Source organism: Peromyscus eremicus, chromosome 4, assembly GCF_949786415.1.
Source record: "Peromyscus eremicus chromosome 4, PerEre_H2_v1, whole genome shotgun sequence".
Lineage (NCBI taxonomy): Eukaryota > Metazoa > Chordata > Mammalia > Rodentia > Cricetidae > Peromyscus > Peromyscus eremicus.
In genome coordinates, this window is record NC_081419.1 from 31,270,775 (window position 1) to 31,294,693 (window position 23,919).

General features: G+C 38.6%; 1 protein-coding gene across 2 annotated transcripts in view; it reads left to right on the forward strand.

Annotated features, from left to right (window-relative positions):
* Rif1 (replication timing regulatory factor 1) overlaps positions 1–23,919 on the forward strand; it is a 62,253-nt gene that overhangs the window by 16,791 nt on the left and 21,543 nt on the right. For both annotated transcript variants that reach the window (XM_059260458.1, XM_059260459.1), the window contains exons 8-21: positions 495–633; positions 2,673–2,824; positions 6,208–6,325; positions 7,160–7,324; positions 7,540–7,650; positions 9,347–9,409; positions 9,631–9,731; positions 10,922–11,008; positions 12,226–12,299; positions 13,299–13,479; positions 15,576–15,683; positions 16,021–16,170; positions 21,136–21,235; positions 23,544–23,808. In XM_059260458.1, coding sequence (XP_059116441.1) covers positions 495–633; positions 2,673–2,824; positions 6,208–6,325; positions 7,160–7,324; positions 7,540–7,650; positions 9,347–9,409; positions 9,631–9,731; positions 10,922–11,008; positions 12,226–12,299; positions 13,299–13,479; positions 15,576–15,683; positions 16,021–16,170; positions 21,136–21,235; positions 23,544–23,808 — 1,814 coding nt within the window. The remainder of the gene's footprint in view (positions 1–494; positions 634–2,672; positions 2,825–6,207; positions 6,326–7,159; positions 7,325–7,539; positions 7,651–9,346; positions 9,410–9,630; positions 9,732–10,921; positions 11,009–12,225; positions 12,300–13,298; positions 13,480–15,575; positions 15,684–16,020; positions 16,171–21,135; positions 21,236–23,543; positions 23,809–23,919) is intronic.

The window sequence follows — 23,919 nt, forward strand, 5'->3', positions numbered from 1 at the left end:
ATGCGTTCCCAGACGTGTGCTTAGAGGTCAGGGCAACTTTGTGGAGTTTTTCTTTCCTGCCCTGGGGATCAAACTCAGGTTTTCAGGCTTCTTACATGGCAGCCACATGTACTGCTGAGCCGTCTCACTGGCCCTTTTGCTCTTACTTTTACTATGTAATGTCCTGGCTAGATTAAAGCTCTAGGTCAGACTGACCTTGAAAGCAAATTTGCCTGCCTCTGCCTCCTACATGCAACCACATCCAGCTGCCTAGCTTTTGAACCTGGACTCTGAGGCTGGGTCCTGTCAATGTACGGCAAGCACTTTATTGAACAAGTTAGCTGTTTCCCCCATACCCTCAGCGTGTTTTTAGTTGCTTGAAACATCCCAGTACTCGTGTTACAGGTTTTTATGTTTGCAAGCAATGTGGCTTTTGTTTACTGATTATTAATTCCCAAGGACATATATTAAGTGATTAAATGAATTATTTTTTGATGAGTTTTCTCTTTTCTTAGACCTTGCACCGAAGTGGGAGTTTCATCAATTCTTTGTTACAGCTAGAAGAACTGGGCTTCCGTAGTGGAACACCCATGATTAAAAAGATAGCTTTCATTGCTTGGAAGAGCTTAATAGATAATTTTGCTTTAAACCCAGGTATGTAAATAGCTTTAAATTCTTTTCCCCATTCATTCATTCATTCATTCATTCTTTCTTTCTTTTAAGGCTTTTAGTTTATTTTCTTAGTAGATGTAACATTGTGTGTGCATGCATGTCTGTGTGACAAGGGCAGGGCATTTGGGCCATGGTGAGGATAGAGGACTACTTAGTGGAATCCATCTCTTGTCATTATTGCATGGGTTCTGGGAGTTAAACTCAACATTAGCAAGCTGACTTATACAGCAAGCCTAAGACACCTTGCTGGCCTTTTTTGGGGGGGAGGGGGAGACATTCTAAGAATGTAGATGAGGCTGAAACTAATCAAATTTTTAATTTTGTATGAATTCATTTACTGTTAAGCAAAGATTAAGTGATGAAGCCTTTTCTGATTCTTTGGGCTTTATATTGAAATGTTCTTATTAACTTTACCTTAAGGGAATAGGAATAAATATGTAAATAGAATTTGAGAGACATTGAAATTACTAATAAATGATTTAGCCTAAGTTATTTTCAGAAGTTGAACAAAATGAAAACCTATTTATGGCTTTTTAGCCTGAGTAAAACATCATGTGTGTTGTGTCTTTTTGAAATCACTACAGTAGGTCTGACTTTATGACTATTTTAGAAAATTTGATTTATCAGGAGCAATACAGACAACAGATGGCAAGACAAATGATAGCCATGGAATGAAGATATCAATAACTTAGTTTTTCGCCTCATAGTTTTAGAACTGTGCTCCAAACTGGATTCTTTAGACTTGTCTTCACCTTATTATAATGCTCAGTGGAGTATTTGTCATGTATATATGAGAAAAGTAGCCCAAAACATCAGTATAAATATGTAACAGGATAGGTGTGGTGGCATACCCCTCTAATCCCAATTCTCAGGAGGTAGAATCAGGTGGATCGCTATAAGTTTGAAGTCAGTCTGATCTACATAGTGAGTTCTAGGCTAGCCAAGACTACATAGTAAAAAATCTGTCTCCAAACAAATAACAAACCTTAGCTAGGTGATAGTTTAATCCTAGATTTGATTGGTAATATATGTTTATAATTTTTGTTGCACAACGTCTAGACCTCTTAAGTGGTAATTGAATTAAATGATAAAGTAGTTGTAAGAAATACTAACAGGAGATTCACTTAAACTGTTTTTTACTGATATTTCAAATCCTCCTGAAGTGTTTGTGATAAGATATATGAGAGCAAAGACTGTCATAATTTTCTATACCCAGGTCATGTACATATCTAATAAAAATATTGTTCAGAGAATTGAGTTTCAGGGACTGGAGAGAGATGGGTTAGTAGTTAAGAGTGCTTGCTGTTGCTCTTCCACAGGACCCTCACCTTGGGAGGTTTACAACTGCCTGGATAATTCCAGTTCCCGAGGGTCTGACACCCTCTTCTGACCTCCAAGGACACCTGTGTACACGTGACATATACTACAAAAACATATACATATACATGTAAAAATGAAAGCAAACCTTAAGAATTAGCAAACAAACAAGAACCAAGCCAACAAAATTGGGTTTCATTTGTATGTTGAATTCTATCGGTCATTAAAGTAGGGTAGAGCTGACCCTAAAGTAGGGTGTAGCTTTCTGAAAATTTGGTGGCACTAGTGCTTGATGTGAGTTACTAGTTGATTTTTAAAACAGTCTTTGTTGTAGTAATGTAAAATTATGCTCACGTTGGCCTGTACCTACTGATCCTCTTGCCCTGGCCTCCTGCGGGCCTGGGATTGTGTGTGTGAGCCACTATGGTTCTTTACCTCCGTTTCTTTTAGGAAATTATATCCTTGGCTTTAGTCCACTAAATGCCAGTATCATCTCTTCAGTTTTAGCAACCTGAAATATTGTAGATATTGCCACAGGTTGGCATTCCTGGTGGGAATAGTAACCCTGTTATGTTACACTGTATCTGATACTAAAATGTCTATTTTGTTTTTGGTCCAGCTGTACTAGAGTTTGTCCAAGTGAGAAGTTTATTCTGACTTCTTTTGTTACAGTAATCTTTTACTTCTATTCATTTTTTTTAAAGATATACTTTGTAGTGCAAAAAGACTCAAGTTGTTAATGCAGCCTTTGAGTTCCATCCATGTGAGAACAGAAACATTAGCATTGACAAAACTAGAAGTCTGGTGGTATTTACTGATGAGACTCGGACCTCAGCTCCCTGGCAATTTTGAACAGGTAACATCATAATTATTAAAAAATCCATATGTGTGTCTTTTTGTTGCAGTTTTTGTTTGTGATAGGGTCTAGCTGGGCTAGGATTCCCTGCGTAGATCAAGCTGACCTCAAACTCAAGATATACCTGCCTCTGTTTCCTGAGTGCTGCAGTTAGAGGTATTCACCAGCATGCCTGGCATGTGTCCTTAAGTTCTTACCATTCTAATCTTAGAGGTGTTTTGTTTTGTTGTTATTTACCAGTATTTTAAAAGTCTTTTATCCTTTATAAAAACTTGAGTATGTTTCTTGTATTCTCCAATGGCCTAAAATGGTAATCAGCAAATGCCAACATATCAGTGTAGATATTTGTTTATTTAAAAAAGATTTTTTTTAATTATCTCATTTTTTATATGTATGGGTGTTTTGCCTGCGTGTACTATGTTTGTACCCTTGATGCCAGAAGAGGCTTCAGATCCCTGAGAACTGGGGTTATATGAGCACTATGGATGCTGGGAATCAAATCCTGGTCCTCTGTTAGAGCAACCAATGCTGTTAATTGCCTAACCATCTCTCCAACACCCTTTAAAATATTTCTTTTATGTATAGGTGTTTTGCCTGCATGTATATCTGCACTGCTTTCATGCCTGGTGCCAGAGATGGCCAGAAAAGGCTGTTGGATCTTTGGGACTTTAATTACAGATAGTTGTGAGGTACTATGTGGGCACTGGGCATCAGACCCAGGTCCTCTGGAAGAACAGCAAGTGCTCTTAAAAGCTGAGCCATCTCTCCCCAGCTCTTCTTTATTTATAAGATTAACTTTCTTAGTGTTTAGCAGTCAGCTAATTAACATTAGTGAAATAGCAAGTGCTATACCACAAGGTTAGTAGAAATAAAAATTCCAAAGAAAAATTTTCCTTCCTTTTTCTAGATGACAGTTATAAGCAATCACTAGTTATAAGTGACACTAAACACTTAATTTGGTCTAAGCCTTTTGTGTGGCAATTCCATTGTTGGTTTTTGTGGGGTTTTTTTTTGTTTTGTTTTTTTAGATTTTTATTTATTTATTACCTATACAGTGTTCTGCCTGCAGGCCAGAAGAGGGTGCCAGATCTCATTATGGATGGTTGTGATCCACCATGTGGTTGCTGGGAATTGAACTCAGAACCTCTGGAAAAACAGCCAGTGCTCTTAACCGCTGTGCCATCTCTCCAGTCCCCCCATTGTTGGTTTAATTAAAACATTAAAAGATAAATTTTACTTGCAGATCTGTAGTGTATTTCTTACATTCTAAGTAAACAGTGGTAAAGCAGGAATTGCTTTCTTGGAAGATGTGTTTGTACTTGAGCCTTTTCCCCCAGTGGTACCTTTTCATTTTTAAAGACATGTTCTCACACTGTAAACCAGGTTGGTCTTGAGGCCATGTTTATCTTCATCCTCTTGAGTTAAATGGATATATGGATGTTATGTAGCCATGAGCCACCATGCTGTTTTTATTTGATTTTTTTGGGACTGAGTTTCATATAGTCCAGGGCTAGAACTTGCTTTGTAGTCACAACTAGCCTTCTGATCCTCCTGCCTTAAGTGTTGGGATTATGGGTGTGTGTACAGCTTTAGCACAGGCGATCAAACTCATGGCTTTATACATGCAAGTTGAGCTACTTTCCCAGCCCAGTACTTTTGGCAGTCCTGGGTTGAACTATAGGACCCTGTGTATATACTAGAGAAGCTCTATCATTGAGCTTTATCACCAGCCTTAGTTCCTGAGTTTTAGATAGAAGCTTCCTAAGTTTGATATGACATAATTGAAAATCAGCATTAAACAAATCATAATGTAATTTCCAAATTCTGCCATTATAAGGTCCTACGTCTAATCTAGTTGTACAACTTATTTACTGGAAGAACATAGATGAGACTGGTAGTGGATGATTTTAGAAGTGAGCTTTAACTGTCTTGATATTTTCTAACGTGACTTTTCACAGAGGCTTTGCTCAGCTAGGGATATATTGCTTAGTGGTAGGGAGTATGCTTAGCCTGTGCCTCACCATGGGTTTAATAGTCAATACCAAAGAAGAATTAAAAAGCTTAAAACAAAGGTTGGGGATGTAAGTAAATTGACAGGGTGCTTGCTCAGCATGCTTGGTGCCCTAGGGTCAAACTTCTGGACCACAAAAATGGAGTGTGCTGGTACATGTCTGTATCTCCAGCACTGGAGAAGTAGAGGCAAAAGAATTAGAAGTTCAGTCATCTTGGCTATATGTTGAGTTCAAAGACAGCTTGGGCTGCAGGAGACCTTGTCTGGGGAAAAAAAAAAACTTATAACACCACAAGTAGTGTGTGTAACTGACTCAATTTATTTGCCAATTTATTTAATGTATGCAGTTTTGTTTGGGATTTAGAAATAACTGAAACAGATAATACCCCAGGCAAATACAAGTATAGAAAACTGGCCCTGTGCGAAGCTTGGTGGCGCAGGCCTTTAATCCTAGCATTTGAGAGACATTCTAACCCTTGGGAGACAGGCAGGTGGATCTCTGCGTTCGAGATCAGCCTGTCTACAGAGTGAATTCTAGGACAGGCTCCAGAACTACACAGAGAAACCCTGTCTGAAGAAGAGAAAAGAAAACTTGTCTTGCATTTCAGTTTTTTTTTTTTGGGGGGGGGAGGGGTTCGAGTCAGGGTTTGTCTGTGTAGTTTTGGTGCCTGTTCTGCATCTTACTCTGTAGACCAGGCTGGCCTCGAACTCAACAGAGATCCTCATGGCTTTGCCTCCTGAGTGCTGTGTACCATTTTCTTACCTGGTGCCCATGGAGGTCAGAAGAGGGCATTAGGTCCCCTGGAACTAGATGGTTGTGAGCTCCATGTGAGTTCTGGGAACTGAACCCAGATCTACAAGAGCAGAAAATGCTTTTAACTTCTGAGCTATCTCTAATCCAAGGTCTTAGGATATTTAGACATCTATTAGGGAATGGGATCCAAGTTTAACCATGAAATTCGTTTATTTTAAATTACAGTTTATATAGAATTTTACATGACAATTTTATTTTGCTACCTCTTCCATGAGACTGGTCACGTTTAGAATTAAAAAGTTTTATGTTTAATACTTAGCAGATCTTAAGTTTTTAATTGGCCCAATCTACCTCTGTGTCAGAAGAATGAAGATTGCTTCTTTAAGAAATACTTATCTTGCTGGGTAGTGGTGGCTGCGGCGGCACACACCTTTGATTCCAGCACTTGGGAGGCAGAGGCGGGTGGATCTCTCTCTGAGTTCAAGGCCAGCCTGCTCTACAGAGTGAGATCCAGAATACCCAGGGCTACACAGAGAAACCCTGTCTCAAAAAAGCATGAATTGTAAACCGTTTACAAACTTGACAGTTACATTATTGCTGTTTTGCCTTACCTATTAGGTTTGTGTGCCTCTGATTCAGAGTACAATAAGTGTTGATAGTGTTGCTTCACCTCAAGGCAGTTCATCTCGAGGGTCTGCTTCTCCTGTCTTAAGTCCACTGACTCCTGGACATAAAGGTGAGAGAAAAAGATTGCCTTTTCTTTGGAAAAGTCTTTGAAGGAGTAGTCGTACTCTCCTCTGGAGACTAGGTTCTTTAAACAGAAAGTTCTTTTTATTTTTACTTTTTTTAGAGACAGGATCTCATAACCTAGCCCTGTCTCAGGTCTTGCTGAGGCTAGTCCTGAATTGGTGATCCTTTTGCCTCTGCTTTTCAAATATTAGGATTAGAGGCCATACTTCTATTGTATTCTTATCTATACTCTTATCTTTGTTACTGATAACATTTAATTGGATTATCTTGCTTTGTTGGTAGGTCTCACTATGTGTATAGCCCAGATAGTTTTTTGTTTTTTTGGGTTTTTTTTTCCTGTTGTTTGAGACGGTGTTTCACTATGCAGCCTAGACTAACTTGAATTCTATTTTTTGAGACGTGCTCTCACTATGTACTTCTGGCTAGCCTGGAACCCACTGTATTGACCAGGCTGGCTTTGAACTGACACAAGTCCTCCAGATGCTGAGATTGCAGCTGTGTACCACCAAACCCAACTCCTTTAGTGCTACATGAATTGATTGCCAATAAACAACACAGAATGACTAGGAAAGTAGCACAAACTTGCATAGAAAATGAGTCTTAAAAGATACTTAAAATATGTAACAGCATTGGAAAGCAATCATTTGTCATTACTTTATGTCAGCCTTTTTTAGCGTTTTTGATTTTTTATTCAAGTTACAGAAAGGCTTGGATACTTCAGGGTATGTATTAATGTCTGAGAAATTTATATCCTGTTTTTAAAGGTATATTGTATTGATAGGAACTATAACTTGAATAATTTGGTCTTTCTCTTTTAAAGGTGCTTCTTATCCTGCAACTCCACGCATGAACCAGAGTTCAAATATAGGTGGAATGGCTTCAATCCCTTCCATTCAGCTTTTGGGACTGGAAATGATGCTTCACTTTTTATTGGGTCCAGAAGTCTTGAATTTTGCTAAGCAACACAAGCTTGTATTGAGCTTAGGTATTTGTTTTTGAAATAATTTCATGTGTTTGAAACAATCCAAAACTTAAACTGTTGGATGGTGGAGAGGCCTCTGTTTCACAGCAGCTCAATAATAGTGATAAACTTGAGTGTGAATGTGTTTAAATCTTTTAAGAAAACATTTAGATGAATTTGTTTTGGTAGAGATATGCTCCATAAATCTTTTGGCCTGCTTGTCTTGTTCTCCCCTTTAGAGCCATTGGAGCACCCACTAATCAGCAGCCCTTCTTTCTTCTCCAAGCATGCGAATGTACTTATCACTGCTGTTCATGATAGCTTTGTTGCAGTTGGAAGAGATGCTTCAGGTAAGTTTAGGAAATTTTTTAAATTCAAAAGTCCGTATTTTTTCGGCCTTTATGTCATTTGTGTGTGTGCGCGTGTGTGTTGCCATACGTGTGCCACAGGACATGGGGATGTCGAATACAACTTTTTGGGACTCAAGTTCTTCACCTTGTGGGTCCTGGGAATTTAGGCTACCAAGGCTAGAAGCAGGCACCTTCACCCATTGAGCCATCTCACCAGCCCTTTAAAGGACGATGCAAAAGCAAATACTTCTGGGTGGTGGTGGTGGCAGCGGCGGCGCACAACTTTGATCCCTGCACTCAGGAGGCAGAGGCATGTGGATGTCTGAGTTCAAGGCCAACATGGGCTGCAGAGCTAGTTCCAGGGCAGCCACGGCTACACAGAGAAATCCTGACTCATAAAATGAAAATCAAATAATAATTTGGTGTTAACTCATTGACCAGATTGTGTACCAAAAAGTTTGCTGGTAGCATTGGGGAGGCAGAGGCAGGCCAATCTCTGATAATTTGATGCTTGTGTTGTCTATGTGGTGTGTTCCAGACACCAAGGCTACATCGGAAAAGAAACTAGTTGGATTGTACTAAGACATATATACTGCATAAAATCATATAGTGACTGGTAGATCTCCCGACTCAAGCCTAGGCTCTGTGGCTTCAGTATCTGCATTTAAAATTTATGTTCATGGCCTAAGAGAAATGAGTACAAGAAATGTAAAGGCAGGTGTGGTGGTTTGCCTTTGTAATCCCTGTATGAGAGGTTGTAAGGCAGGAGGATTGCCAAAAGTTCAGGAGGCCACCCGGAACGCAGAACGAGATCTTCCTTCAAAACAGACATGAGATGATAGCAAAAACAATCTGAGCACTGCGGAAACTGAGATAAGCCTCATTCATTTGAGGCTGATCCAATTTCCAACATAGAGCCTGTCATCAACAAAGAAGTAGATAAAATAAAAAAGCTTCTGAGTTGTTTGGAAAATGCTCGTGTATGGAGGACGGAGGACAACTTTGGAAGTTCTTTCCTTCCACTATGGGGTCTTGGGATCAAACTCAGATTGCAAGATTGCCAGCCAGTGCCTGCTGAGACATTTTACTTGTTTTGTTTTTAGTAAATAAAAGGGTATATTACATGTATGGGTGTGGGTGTGACCATGGAATCTAGACTGGGGGAATTTGCATTCTTTGGAGAAAGAATCTTGGTCTTTGTCACTCAGCTGGCTTGAAAGCAGTGCTAGTCCTCTTGTCTGGGCCTCTTAAGTGCAGGAATAATCAGTGTGTACAACAGGCACTAACTCATTGTTTTCCGTTTTGCAAAAGTGATAGGTATTCAACATAGACAATACAGATCAAAGTGAAACATTTATTTTTTATTATAAGGCAGGCTCATTGCTAACGTCCTTTTAAAAAGGTTTAATTTCTCTAAAGAAAGATTGAAGTGGTGGTTTTATAAATATATTATAAGGAAATAACAGTCAAATTAGTGCTCAGTTTGCTATTAGTATAAGGAAGAGCAGAATAGGTTTTGTTGTTTTCTTAGTTACTTTATATGTATGAGTATTTTTCCTGTATGTATATATGCGTACTACGAGTATGCCTGGTGCTTAAGGAGGTTATAAGAGGACATCAGATGCCTTGGAACTGGAGTTAGAGGTGGGGTACTAGGAAATGAACCCTGTCTTAAAAGTTCTTGTGTCCTTGACAGATGCAGTCGTCAGTGCTATCTGGAAGGAGCTCATTAGCTTGGTGAAGTCAGTTACTGAGTCAGGTAAGCACTATTCCATTGCTGAATGACCTTCATAGCACACAGTGTAGTGCTTATTGAAGCCAGTGTCAGCCTTATTTGTATTAAATATGTTTCTGAGTTATTCTTTAAACAAAGAAGTTATGTAACATGTTTAGTTAAATAAAATTTTCATAACTCTTAGTAGATATGCTCATCTAAAAAAACATGTTTGGAATTAAACCCTTCCTTTTACTCTTTGATAGGAAATAAGAAAGAAAGATCAGGTTCTGAAGTTTTGACCCTCCTACTAAAATCTTTGGAAAACATAGTGAAGTCAGAAGTATTTCCTGTATCAAAAACACTGGTAAATATATTTATAAATTGCCTTAAAGTGTAATTTTGAAATTCAGTTTGTATTGACACTTGGTCAAATAATGTTTGGCACAGACCTTTATAATATTGACCAAATATTGACTAGTAATTTAGCTGTGTTGTAAGTGCCTTTCAAATTTCATTTGGAACCGGTATAGTAAATAGCTGTAGCAGCAGCTACAAACATCTACAGTGTGGTTAAAGGGATCAGCTTCATACCAAAAATGGAATAAAGGACATATAACTTGAACTGAACAAATTTTAGTGTTCACAGTGCTTGGTAACAGTAGCACATTGTCACTTTGCTTTTAATTATGCTTTAAACCTAAATAGTACAAATGGAAAAAGTAAGTTGTATATAATTTTTATATTAATGGAATAAATAATGTCCTTAAATACACGGTGCCTGATGTAGCATAATAGATGGTGTCAAGGGCTCTAGAGCAGATTAGGTTAATTCTTTGTCCAACTAAGGGAATTTGGGTAATTAATTGCCTTGCTTTCTTGGCCTATCAGTTCTAAACTTGTATTTGTAAAGAGTGTAGTTAGTAGTTTAAATAGTTAAATGTGTTTATGCTTGCAAAGCACTCTGGACAAGGCACAAATTAATACCGCTAGCTTTAGTGTATTTCCAAATCTTGCTAAAAACATGTTTCTACTAAGGTAACTACTATGACACTTAACACTTTGTAGTTCATATTAATACAAGCACAGGAAGACTTGCAGAACAGTTTTAGGAAACTCAAGCATCTCTGGATTTGGAATAAGAGGATCGACTTGTAGGTAGCAAGCTGTTGAAATATTTGCTTCTAGGTCTGTTTAGTATGTATGTCGTTTCAGTTTCTTTTAACAGAGTGAAAAAAACACTGTGAAGGTTCAGTTTTAGAAAACCAGTTAAATTATGGATATATGTTCATATACTGGCTTTTTTTTATAGTAATACAAAAACTTGTAACAAGGTAGAAGGTCTTTGTTTTTCTCTATCTTTGAACTTTTGAAATAATGTGTATAATATACATAAATACACACACACACACACACACACACACACACAAGTCAATGAATATACTGTAATGAATCATGAGTGACGGTTACCTAAAATTGTCAGAAACATAGAGAAACAAAGTTTTTACTGAGTAACAGGTTTTGATGGCTAACTATTGTAAAATCTTTCTTTCTTAGGTCCTCATGGAAATTACAGTTAAAGGACTTCCTCAGAAAGTATTAGGTTCACCAGCATATCAGGTTGCTAATATGGATATTCTTAATGCAAGTATCTTAAATGTAGTGCAGTGATATGATAAAGATTGTTAAAACAGAAATTCCTTTAGATTTCTTAAAAAATGACATTTAATTGGATTTGGCTGATTAGGTTAAAAAACTTGTATGCAAAACAATAGATTACTGTGAAAAATTAAAGATGGTGCTGTGCCAGTAGATGAACCATTCTTCTTCCCTGGATTGAATACTGGATTCAAGAAAGGACATTCTCTGTTGGTTTGTATGGAGTAATATTACTGGCTACTGCTAAAATATTTGAAAGCTTAGTAATACTATCTTAATAATGTGAAATAGACTTTGTTGTGTGAAACAGATATTGTGAGTCCAGCAAGTCTAGGTATTTGTGTGTGTGTGTTTGTTATCTGATACCTCACTATCTTTGATTTCTCACGGAAGAACTATTATCAGAGCATAGAGATGGGGTTTTTTTGAACATTTGTATTTACTGTTCATTTTATTTTTAATTATATCTTTGTGTGGATGTGTGTGAGTGCAGTACTTTGAGAGGCTAGGAGAAGGTAGTGTATTGTTGAGCTAGAGTTGTGATCCACCTGATATGGGTACTGAGAACTGAAGCCTGGTCCTTTGTAAGAGCAGAACATAACTCTTGACCACTGAGCCATCTCTTTTTGTAACCCTAGTTGACCTAGGACTCCACTCTATAAACCAGGCTTGCTTCTTTTTTCTTTTTTTCTTTTTTTTTCTTTTTTTGTTTTGGTTTTTCGAGACAGGGTTTCTCTGTGTAGCTTTGGAGCCTTTCCTGGAACTCACTTGGTAGTCCAGGCTGGCCTTGAACTCACAGAGATCCACCTGCCTCTGCCTCCTGAGTGCTGGGATTAAAGGCGTGTGCCAGCACCACCTGGCCAAGCTTGCTTCTAAATCTCAAATTTGCAAGATCCGTGCCTCCCTCCTAAGTGCTGTTGTCAAACCTGGCTTGTTTTGTTTTGAAGACAGGGTCTCATTAGGTATCCCACACTGGCCTTGAACTCAAGATCCTTCTACTTCAGCCTACTGGCTGTTATGATTAAAAGTGTGTGCGACTGTGCCTGGCATTGCGGGTAGTTTTTGAATAAACTTGCTGCTGTTATAACCTAAATAATGTTAAAAGTTAGTTTTCATGCTAAAATAAATCATGTTAATGACGGTAGAAAACAAAAACTGTTCTTTTTACTGGGAATTGTGACTTTGTTTTCTTTTCTTTTCAGGGAACTCCAGCTTTGTTCTTAATCCAGTTAATTTTCAACAACAATCTTTTAGAATGTGGTGTAGCAGATGAAAAGTAAGTTTGTACCTTGTTCTTAAGTCCTGGCATGGTCTCATGAGTCTCAGGATGGCATGGAATCGCTGTGTCAAGAGAATGACTTCAATTGATTTCTCCTCTCTCCACTTGCTAATTTCTAGAAGTGTATCACCATGGCCTTTTTGTTTGTTTGATTTTTGGTGTTTTATTTAGCCCTGTCTAGCCTGGTTGTGTAGAGCAGGCTTCCTTGAATTCAGATCTGCTTACCTCTGCTTGCATTAAAGTGTGTGCCAGTAATCCAGTCCCATGCCTGATTTTTCCTGCTTCCCTTTTTCATGAAAGATGAGATTCTTTTTATTCTTCCGGTATTTCACAAATTTGGTTTTAAAATTAAAAAGTTTTTCCTATTTCAATATCCTGTGTATATACAGCCCAGGTTGGCCTCAGTCTTGTGGCAGTTCTGTCTATCTAAGCCACCAAGCTCAGTTGGTCATTTCGTGTATTGTGATGTGGCTTTGTAGCCAGGCCCATCTCATTCTAGATTTTTTTGTATCAGATTCTCTAACGTTGGGGTTTGCCACCAGGTCTTGTGCCACTTTTTTTTTTTAAAGATTTTATGTGTGCGAGTGCTTTGCCTGCATGTATGTCTGCACCATGTTTATGCCTTAGTGCTGTGGAGGTCAGAAGAGGGTATCAAATCCCTTGGATGTGTGGAGTCATGGATGGTGACAGTATGGGGGCCTGGGAACTGTAACCCAGCCCCTGGAAGAACAGGTGTTCTTAATTGTAGAGTTTTGCTCTCGTTTTTTGCTATAATTCAATATTTGGGGGAGGGGGTAGTTTTGGTACATAACTACTCCAGCACCTACAAACTTGAAATAAGAGGCTGGTAGTGGTGTTAGAGGCTAGGGGGATAAATAATAAAACAGACAGAAATTCATCATTTCTTGTGTTCAGCTGTCAATTTTAGAATTTTGCTAATGCATAATGTCTTCCTAGATGAAATACTCATTCTGATCCATTGTTCCTATTTTTTAGGTTTTTTCTCAATCTAGAAACACTTGTAGGATGTGTGCTTTCTGGTCCGACTTCACCATTGGCTTTCAGTGATTCTGTATTAAGTGTGATTAATCAGAATGCAAAGCATTTGGCAAACAAGGAGCATCTCTGGAGAATGTGGAGTATTATAGTCACTCCACTGACTGATAGGATTCATCAGGTACGGCACGTCTGCTATGTCCCCTCACCGGGGTCTGGACTTAGAAAGTATGCTTAGAGATCAGGCTGGACTTCTGCCTGGCATAATCTTCCTGCCTCTGCTTCCTCAGTGCTAGGAGGTTACAGGTTTGTGCCACCATTCTAGTCCCCTCCCCACCCCCCAGGTATGAGTTTAAATAAAAATAACACTTTTTGAAACATTTTTTTAAATGCAGTTTGAGATTGATCTGTGTATTTGATTCCATTTTTCATAGTGTGACAGCTCCTTATCCTATAGTAGTGCTGATAACACTGTTTATCTGGGTCCTTTTTCCTCATTTTTGGTTTGTGTCAGTATCTCCTGTGTAGCCTATGCTGGCCTCCCACCTCCTACGACTTTCTGCCTCATCCTCCCAATATTTTGATCGTTTGAATACTTACATTGAAGTGTACCAGATAGGGAACAATGAAAAATGGTCTTTGTTTTGTTGTTGTCCTCTGGAAACAAACTTATCTGTAGCCAAGCCGGCTTTATGTCCTGGCTTCCCAAAGCTGCCCTTAGGTTTGCTTATGACACCTGACCTGTGATTACTTTCAATAGGTTCTATGTATAGAGTCAAGCCGTAGTGCCTCCGCAACATTTAGCCTTCTCTTAAGTTTGGAATCTATTAAGAGTAGAATAGTTTTTACATTTTGTAAGTTTCTAGTATTATTAATAAGATGTAGAACACAAGTTCACTTTTGTGTTTTTGTTGTTTTGGTATATTTTATTTGCTTTTGATACATAAGTTCAATTTTTTTTTTTTTTTGAGTATTCTTTAGGTTGGTTTTAAGTAACTCATGGAATGAAAACTCCACAGGAGATTTTTACAAAAGCCTGCTTTTTAAGCTAATACTCTCCTGGAAGGAAAGTAGATTATATTTCTAAGAATCTCACCTTGAATGGTAGCAGGGGTCCTTTATGAGTCTATTCGTCTGACTAATGTTTTAGGAATTGTTTAAGGTTCTGTGTTTTTCATTTTGAGATGGTGACTCTCTAGCAGCTTTCCCTAGAACTCAGAGTAGCCTAGGTTGGCCTAGACTCATGGCAGTCTTCCTTCCTCAGTCTTCTAATGCTGTGATTACATGTGTGAGTTCTAACTTCTAGCTTGGGAGCTTAGGGTTGTTTCAGAAATTAAAATCAGTGTCTTAGTTAGGATTTCTATTGCTGTGAAGAGACACCATGACCACGGCGACTCTTACAAAGGAAAACACTTAACTGAGGTGGCTTACATCTTCAGAGGTGTGGTCTATTATCATGGCAAGGAGCATGGTGGCATGCAGGCAGACATGTTACTGGCTACATCTTGATGAAAAGGCAACAGAAAGTGGACTGAGTGTCACATGGATTGAGGCTTGAGCAAAGGAGACCTCAAAGCCCACCCCTGCAGTGACACACTTCCTCCAACAAAGCCGCACCTCCTAATAGTGCCATTCCCTTTGGGGTCCATTTTTTTTTTTCAAACCACAATCAGTATACTTGGTTTATAGAGGACCTCAGGGTCTCCCTGTCCATGTTTCCACCCACCCCGCCCCCAAGGTTTCTGAGAACACCAAATTCACATGAACAGGGGGTGAAGACAGGAGAATTAATTTGTTTTTTAAATTGTTGTTTTATGTTGTTGAGTACTAGAGTCAAGACCAAGGGAAAAATTGTACCTCCAGATAATCACTGGGCTATACTTCTAGCTCTAACAATAAATAGGAACCTGTGCTATCAGTTCTGAAGACTAGAAGTCGTTTTTCTGTTTTGGAGCCCTGAGAGAATCTGTTGCCTCCCTCTGTTAATAGTGGTAGCCGGCAGTCCATGACCTTGAATTGTATCCACATAATTTCGGGTGTCTCCCATGGTAGTCAGATTGCCATTTGTTGCGTGTGACATCACCATACTTGAGTATGACCTCATCTTGAGTCTGCACAGGTCTTTAGTTCATCTCAGTAAGGTCATACTTGTATCTAAGGGTAGAAGTGTAACATCTCTAGAGTGGGTTCTGGTAGAACAGTTTGTTCCATGTGAGTTGTGTTACCAGGTAGAATTAAAATTAGATGGTAATTTAATTATGTATTTTTTTGTTTCAGACCAATGAAGTGAATCAAGGTGATGCCTTAGAACATAATTTTAGTGCCATCTATGGTGCATTGACTTTACCAATAAACCATGTTTTTTCAGCTCAGACATTTCCCATGGTAAGAATGTATATTGTTTGTGTAAGGGGTTTGTACCTTTCTGGAAACACTGCCTTTATATATGATTAGCACCAGCTCTAATTTTCCTTGCAATTAGAATTGTGGGGTGGACAAATATTTGTGGGGAGGCAGAGAAGACAGTGCAATGAGGCTTCTTTGATTTTTGACCTTTGGTAATTTCTGATACTCATCATATAGAACTTAATAGGGAGATAACAGCTTATAACAGATCCCTCTGACACTTAAATGTTTTATTCTTTTTCACAGTCTTAAAGATGTATTAATCCTGTTATATTTGGTCCATTGGTGTTAGTTTACCCGATTTCTTTTTGGTCAGGCTACCATGAAGACTTTACTTAAGACGTGGTCAGAGTTATATAGAGCATTTGCACGCTGTGCTGCTCTGGTGGCGACAGCAGAAGAGAACTTGTGCTGTGAGGAACTTTGTTCTAAGATACTGTGCAGCGTGGAAGATGAAATCCTCTCGGTGAGTTTCCCCTGTAGTGTACATTTGTAAAGTGGAGATAACACTAAACAGTGAACAGTGTCTGGCAGCTTCTGTATAAGAGGTCCAGTTCATGTAGAAAACACAAGTCTCGTTACCTTGGGTGCTTCTTTATCTTAACCTCAGTCTGAGCTTTCCTTAATGTCTTTGTGCTACAGTTCACCTTCCTACTGATTAGTTCTGAAATTCTTCTCTACATCAAAGCACGAATCTTGGTTATGCCCGAGTTAAAATCCCTAAATGATAAGGAGAGCGAGCACAGTCTGCTAAGTTGTGGCTGCATGGAGCTGTGTGTCTTGTCTCCCTTTTTTTGCTACAGGCTGTGTGAGATCATCCTTTGTAGAAACTTACTGGATGGAAGTAGTTGGCATGGGAAGGAAAGCACATTGAACAGCTTTTTTTCTTTCTGAATGGGTCAAAATTCCGGAGGGTGGGCTCAGCCCTTGCCTGTTCTAACATGCAGAAAGTTCATGGGCTTTGGCTATTAGAGAGATTGCTGAATCAGACTTTTTCTGCAGTACTTGGGCTGGCAGCTTCACTACGTTCTCTTCTGCCACTTGGTTGATGTTTCTGACCTTTGACATTCTGGTGAAGAAGCCCGAACTTCTATATGACTTCCCCAGCCTTGGACTTTTGACCAGGCTTTCTGGGCCAGGCATGAAATGACCTCAGATCCAACCAGAAAGCAATTAGTTATTGTAATAGCAATACATAACTGTTCTTTCTGTCCCCTTGCTGGGGTTGGGCATGCTCTACCCCACAGCTGCCATTGGTCAGACTTGCTTATCATTTCAGAGCACCAGCTCTTCCTTTGTGTGGATGTTTTGTTGCCTGATTTTGATTATCCCTTCCTATTTACTGTTTGGAGTTTGGATTGTTCTGTTTTTCCTGAGTCTTTTGGTGCATCATTAAGTTATTGATGTGATCTCACATTTTGATAGAGGTCCTTATACTGTAACTTTCCTCATGACTGTCCTTTATTTTCATTTTCTTTCAGTTCTAGGAATTTTAAAAATTTAATTTCTAATGTCTTCAGTGGTTGAATTGTCATTCAATGGTGTGTTGTTTAGTCTCTATTTTTTTTTTAATAGTTTTGCTGTTGACACCTAGCTTTAGAATACAGGATGTTATTTTAATTTTGTTACCTGTTGAGACTACCTTTGTGTCCTACCTAATTAATTGGTGATCAATTTTGGAGGAAGTTCCATGAACACTGCTGAATAGAGTGTGTGTTTGTGTATTCCTCAGTGGTTATGTCAGTCTGTAGTGTTGAGTCCATTTGCTGTATGGTGTCATTAAACTCTAGTATTGTTCTGTTTAGTTTTTGTCTAGATGACCTGTCTATTGAAAGTGTATTGAAGTCACCTATTATCACTGTGTTGGGGTTGTCTGTGGTTTTACATCTAAAATTTTTTTTTATGGATATGCTTGTGTTTGCATATGTTTAGGGTTGTAATGTCCTCTTGGTGTGTTGTGTGAAGTGACCATATCTCATTTGAGTCATTTTGGTTTGAAGTCTGTTTTGTCAGGTCTTAGAATATACTAAATCCATTTGTTTGGAATACCTTAGTGGTTTCTTTTTCTTTTTTGGTTTTTTTTTGAGACAGGATTTCTCTGTGTAACAGTCCTGGTTGTCCTGGAACTCACTTTGTAGACCAGGCTAGCCTTGATCTCACTGAGATCTGCCAGCCACTACCTCCCGAGGGCTGGGATTAAAAGGGCTGGGATTAAAGGTATGTGCCGACGCCACCACCACCACCCAGCTCAAGTGTTTCCTATCTTTGGTGAATTATGTTTCTTGGAGGCAGCAGAGATGGATCCTATTTTCTAACACCATGTGCTACTCGTTCTTCTCTTTAGACTAAAGTATTTTCCTTGTAGAACTCACTTGGTTAGAAATTCCTTTCATCTGTTTCTCATGAAAGGCTTTTATTTCTCCTTTCAGGGATGGGTGATAGCAGTTTCACTCACAGAAATCCTCCTGCTTCTGTCTTCTCAGTGCTGGGATTAAAGGTGATGCCACCATGTCCAGCTTTTGATTTTGATAGTTTTGCTGAGTATGATAGTTTTTGTAGACAGTGGAGACTTTTCAGAACCTGGAAGGTGTCTTTCTGGGCACTTCTGGTTTTAGACGTCTCTGTTAAGTAAATAGGTGTTAGGCTGAGACTTGGATTGTTTCACTTGCAGCTTGTCAGTATGCTTTCTTTGTGCTCCCTCTCCCTTCCCCCGAGACAGTTTCTCTGTAGCCTTGGCTGTCTTGGAACTAGCTTTGTAGACCAGGCTGACCTCAAACTTGGATCCATCTGTCTGCCTCCCATGTGCTGGGATTAAATATGTGTGCCACTGGCACCTGGCTTAATGTTTTTAAAAACTGTATATTATGGGGGTTTTATTTACTTTTGATTCTTTTTGGAGTTCTGTAGACTTTTACCTGATGGGCATCTTTTTTTCTAGTTGTAGAAAATTTTCCTCTGTAATTTTTGAAAATATACTCTGTGACCTTGATAAGGTAGTCTTTAATGGCCATAATCTAAAAGTTAGGTCTTTCCATGGTGCCCCAAAGTACTAATATTAGCGGATTATTTTGTAAATTTATCATTACCTTCACTAAGTGATCCAGTTTACTACCTTTTCTTCAGCCCTTATGCTGTTTTGCATATAGTTTATTCCTTTAGTAAGGCTTTCAACTGAGGTTTTTATTGGCTTACAGAACTTTTCCCAGCATCATTTCAGCTTGGCTTTTCTTCAGTAATTTACATCTTTTTTATTGAATTCTGTTTCATGTCTTGTATTGACATCCACATTTCATTCATCTGACAGTATAACCATTGTTTTAAATTTTTTTGAAGTCCTTCCAGGTTGTTATTTGGATCTATTAAAATGGGATTTATTTTTAGAGAACACATGCTATCTTGGACTTGTTTGTTTCTGTGCTGGTACTTAGCATCTGTAGTTAGTTGAATGGAAGTTTGGGTGTGGGGCTGAGGGTCTGAGGACTGGAGGATCAGGGACCGGAGATCCCTTTTCTGTGTGAACTTGGAACACTATGGAAGTTTTGAATTTGAACTTCCACCTCCTGAGTTCTGGGGTTACAGCTATGACCTACTGTACCTGGCTTACTTGATCAGGCTTCATGCATGCTATGCAGGGACTTTACTGTACCAAGTGACTTCAATTACTCTCCCGTTGATTTTATTTTAAAATTTACTATTAGGGTGGGAACATGGGAACCTGTGATGTAACACTTGTAGAGGCCAGAGAACAACTTCTGGGAGTTGATCTTTCCCTTCCACAATAGGTTCTGGGGTTGAATTTAAGTTGTCAGATTTGTGTGGCAATTGCTTTTATTTCCTAAGCAGTCTTGAAACCCTCTCCTTGGTGGGTGTGAGGATATATGTGTGGGATGAGAGTGTCTGGGAGTGTGATACTTACGTGCATGTAGAGGCCAGAGGAGGACATTGGCTGTCTTGGTCTATAATTCCACCTTATTCCCTTAAGACAGGGTCTCTGGAGCCTTTGTTACTGTGCCTGGATGTATAACTTTGACACTTAGCAGTTCTCATCTCCAGTGACTGACTAGATTTTTCTTTAATTATTACATTATACTCTGTGTGTGTGTGTGTGTGTGTGTGTGTGTACGTACATATACGTGTACACATGTTAGTGTACTTTTTGTATTAGTGTACCTTTTGAAGTCAGAAGGCAGCTTGTGGGAATCAGTTCTCCTACCATATGGGTCCTAGGATTGAACTCAGATTGTTAACTTTGGTGGTAAGCACTTTTACCCACTGAGTAATCTTACCAGCTGCCGCCGCCGCCTCCTCCTCCTCCTCCTCCTCCTCCTCCTGTGGGGGGGGGCAGGGTTTCTTTTTGTATCCCTGGCTGTCCTAGAGCTCACTCTGTAGACCAAGCTGGCCTCGAACTCAGAGATCGGCCTGCTTCTGCCTCCCCTATGTTCTGGGATTGAAGGTGTGGGTCACCACTGCCTGGCTCTTTTTGGATTTTTTAACATGGTAACAGGGACATCAATTAAGCACAGTGCTTATTTGGTGAATCCTTATCCCCATAGTGTTTGCACAAACATTCGGATATGATGCTGAGTATTTCTGGATTCCTTTGACCTTGACTGCTTTGTTGAGCCTGGTATCAATTCCCACTGTGGAATCCTGTCTCTGTCATAAAATATGTTTGGATCTTTGAGAGTGCTTAAGAAGTACTCTCTGAATCCTGTAATTCCATGGAGGCCTTGTGAAGGCCGATGGTTCACCTTGTTGGTGGAGAATGCCTTTCTTCTCTGTACCCTTTTTTGTTGGAGGCATTCTGCATGCCCCAAAAAGTAGTAGCTGTAGAGATTGTGGCAGGGGAAAGCCATATTACCTTTTTTGTTCTTGTTTTCTACCAGCCTCTGCTCCACTTTTTCAGTTCTATTTTTATTTCTTTTGGGTTAGGAATGAGGAAGAAAGGTAGAGGAGCTTATTTAGCGGTTGTTTTGTTGTGTTTGTATTCATGAGGCTTAATATAATTTTCAAGACTTATTTCATTTTTTAAAAATGTGTGTGCATGTGTGCGTGAGTGCCCAGGGAGGGTGGAAGATCCTCTGGGACCTCATATAGGTGTGTATTTTCTGTACTAGCAAGTGCTTCCACAGCTGAGTTGTCACTCTAGTTTTGAGGGTGGGTTTTTAGGTAAAGCTATGGCAAAGACCTTGCACACATCCCAAGCAATAAATAAATGAATGGAATTTATTGGTGGATATGGCTTCCTTTGGATACTGTGAAGATCCATGGTTTTCCCTGAGTGTTGAGAAGCACAGTGTTTGCCAGAGAACATCTAACTGGGATGTATTTGTAGCATGAATAATGAAAAATTTTTGTGTATATTGACTGTTACTTGAGTACTATTCTTGTAGTAAGATTTTCTTATTATGATACTTAAATTTTTTCCTAGGATTTGTTATTCTTGGACAGGATCTCTCAAGTTATTAACGTAATGGTTGATTGTATCGACTTTTCACCATATAATATTAAATATCAGCCCAAAATCAAATGTAAGTATTTTCTTTACCTTTATTTGTTTATACAGTATTTCATAGCATTTCAGAGAAAGTTCTTTTTTTGTTTTGTTTTACTTTTTTTTGTTGTTTGTTTTTTGTTTTTTGTTTTTTGTTTTTTGTTTTTCGAGACAGGGTTTCTCAGTGTAGCTTTGCACCTTTCCTGGGACTCACTTGGTAGTCCAGGCTGGCCTCGAACTCACAGAGATCCGCCTGGCTCTGCCTCCCGAGTGCTGGGATTAAAGGCGTGCGCCACCACCGCCCGGCTTCGTTTTATTTTTTAAGATAGGATTTCTCTGTGTAGCTTTGGACCCTTTCCTGGAACTCTGTAACCCAGGCTAGCCTCAAACTCAGAGATCTATTAGCTTGGGACTTTATAGCTCATAACGTTCTGGAATTTATTTGTTGGTGAGTTTTCTATGATTACAGTCATGATCTTCCTTGGCTGCCAATCACTATGATTTCTGAAATGATCACAGTGTTTTCATTTGATTACATTAATTAGTTTGTATCAGAAGTCAATTTCTACCAATCACATCATGAAATTCCTATTTTAAATTGTTGTTCTCATAATATTTATTTCACAATTATTGAATAGAATTATAGTTTGAATTGTAGAGGTATAGATAACATGTTCTAATATAACAGCTCAAGTTATCAGTGTGAACTTCTGGATTTTTTTATGTTTGGAGGTCACCACAACATGTGGAACGGTATTAAAGGGTTACAGCATTAGGAAGTTTGAGAACCACTGTTCTATTTCTTTCCTACTAAATTTTTTGAGACAGTATTTCACTAATTGACTAGACTGGCCAGCAAAATCCCAACCTTCATATTCCTGTTTCCCCCTTTCAGCCTTATATAACACGATATTTAGCCTCCCACACTTTTTTGTTTTGTTCCCTCTTTTGTAGATACCATTTATTTTCTATAAGTTCTTTTTTTGTTTGTTTGTTTTTCCAGAGCTGAGGACTGAACCCAGGGCCTTGTGCTTGCTAGGCAAGCACTCTGCCACTGAGCTAAATCCTCAGCCCCCCCCCCCCATAAGTTCTTTTCTTCTCTGTGCTGGGGGATCAAACCCCAGAACCTTTGCTTGTTAGAAAAGCACTTTATTACTGAAGGACATCTTTTTCTTATAGTATTTTGACAAATTTCCACTGTTTGAGTTTTGCAGAATATTCAACTATATCTTGTACTTTTCCTATAGCCTGGAATTATTTCCCCCAGAAACATAGTTCTTTTTATCTGAGACTGGTATATAAAAATCCATAGCAACTCATTGCTACTAAGGTACCATTGTTTCTGAGTCCTCTTACTGAAGAAAGCTGTGTTACCTGTTTCTGTGGATATGCTTCTGGTTGCCATGATTCTGCATGGTTCTTGCTGCATTGTACCTAACCAATATAAATTAGAACCTTGCTGCTGGTATTCTAAGTATATAGACAGGTAAAATTTGGTCAGGCAATTTTTGTGAGTTCCTGACGTCCCCTGGCACCTCAGGCTTGACATTTGTATGAGAATTTCTGAGTTGTATTTAAACATGCTTGTGTTGAAGAAACTGATCCTAGAAAGAATGATTTGACATTTTTAGTAGCAACCCTGGTTTTAATTCACCTTGAAGCTAGTAAGATATGAGTTAAACTTTTCCCCACTCCCTTAAATATGGGCTTTCCTAAGACTTGATTGTCTTACAAAAAGAAACAGGTAATTTTGGAATAAGAATGACTTTCAGGGCAAGAGAAACATGGGTTTTGTTTTGTACCTGGAATCTGGAGAGAAATGATTGAGGAGGGACCGTAAAGGAAAATGTGTACTTTTAAGTAAATGTTACAGTCTATAAAATCTATAACTAGAGTTTCTTTGAATTCTCTAATTATTTCCAGGGATCAATGAATTGTATGTAGATGATCCAGGCATATTAATTTCTATTGAAATCATTTATTATTGAAAACCCATGGTGATTTAGCTTTGTTACTTCAGTCATGTGGTTTAGTATTTATAAACTAGTTGTTGAAATTCTGAGGAAAACAGAAATTGAAAAGTATTTTATAATACTCTAGGAATTCTTTTTTTCTGGGATTATTTGAGATCTGCTAGCTCTTTTCTGTTGAATTTGGTTTTCATTTCTAAAGCTACTCTATTGATATTTATTCAATAATGCTTTAATCATTTGAAGGTTTATCTGAGGTGTTAGTTAACAAGAACATGTATATTTGATGTATTTAGCATTTGAATGCAAAATGTAAAAGTGATAGTGATACATATCAAAGTACTTACGTTTTTAATCAATCCAATTGTGTCTTAGCACCACAGAGATCTTCAGATTGGTCCAGAAAGAAAAAGGAACCCCTTGGGAAATTGGCTTCTTTATTTAAGCTAATTGTGAGAGTGATCCATTCTTTCCACACTCTGAGCATCAAGGAAACATATTCTGACACACTGCTTACTATTGGTAACTCTGTCATCAGCATGCTGTCCAATATATTTGGACATATTTCCTTGCCGTCTATGATTCGAGAAATATTTGCCACTTTTACAAGACCTCTGGCTTTACTGTATGAAAACTCAAAGTAAGTATTTTCATCTTATTCATGTTGAATTAAGTAGATATAATTCTTTTTGTATATTTTGCATGTGTACATGTTCATGTAGATCTCATACATGTAGAGATCACAGACTGC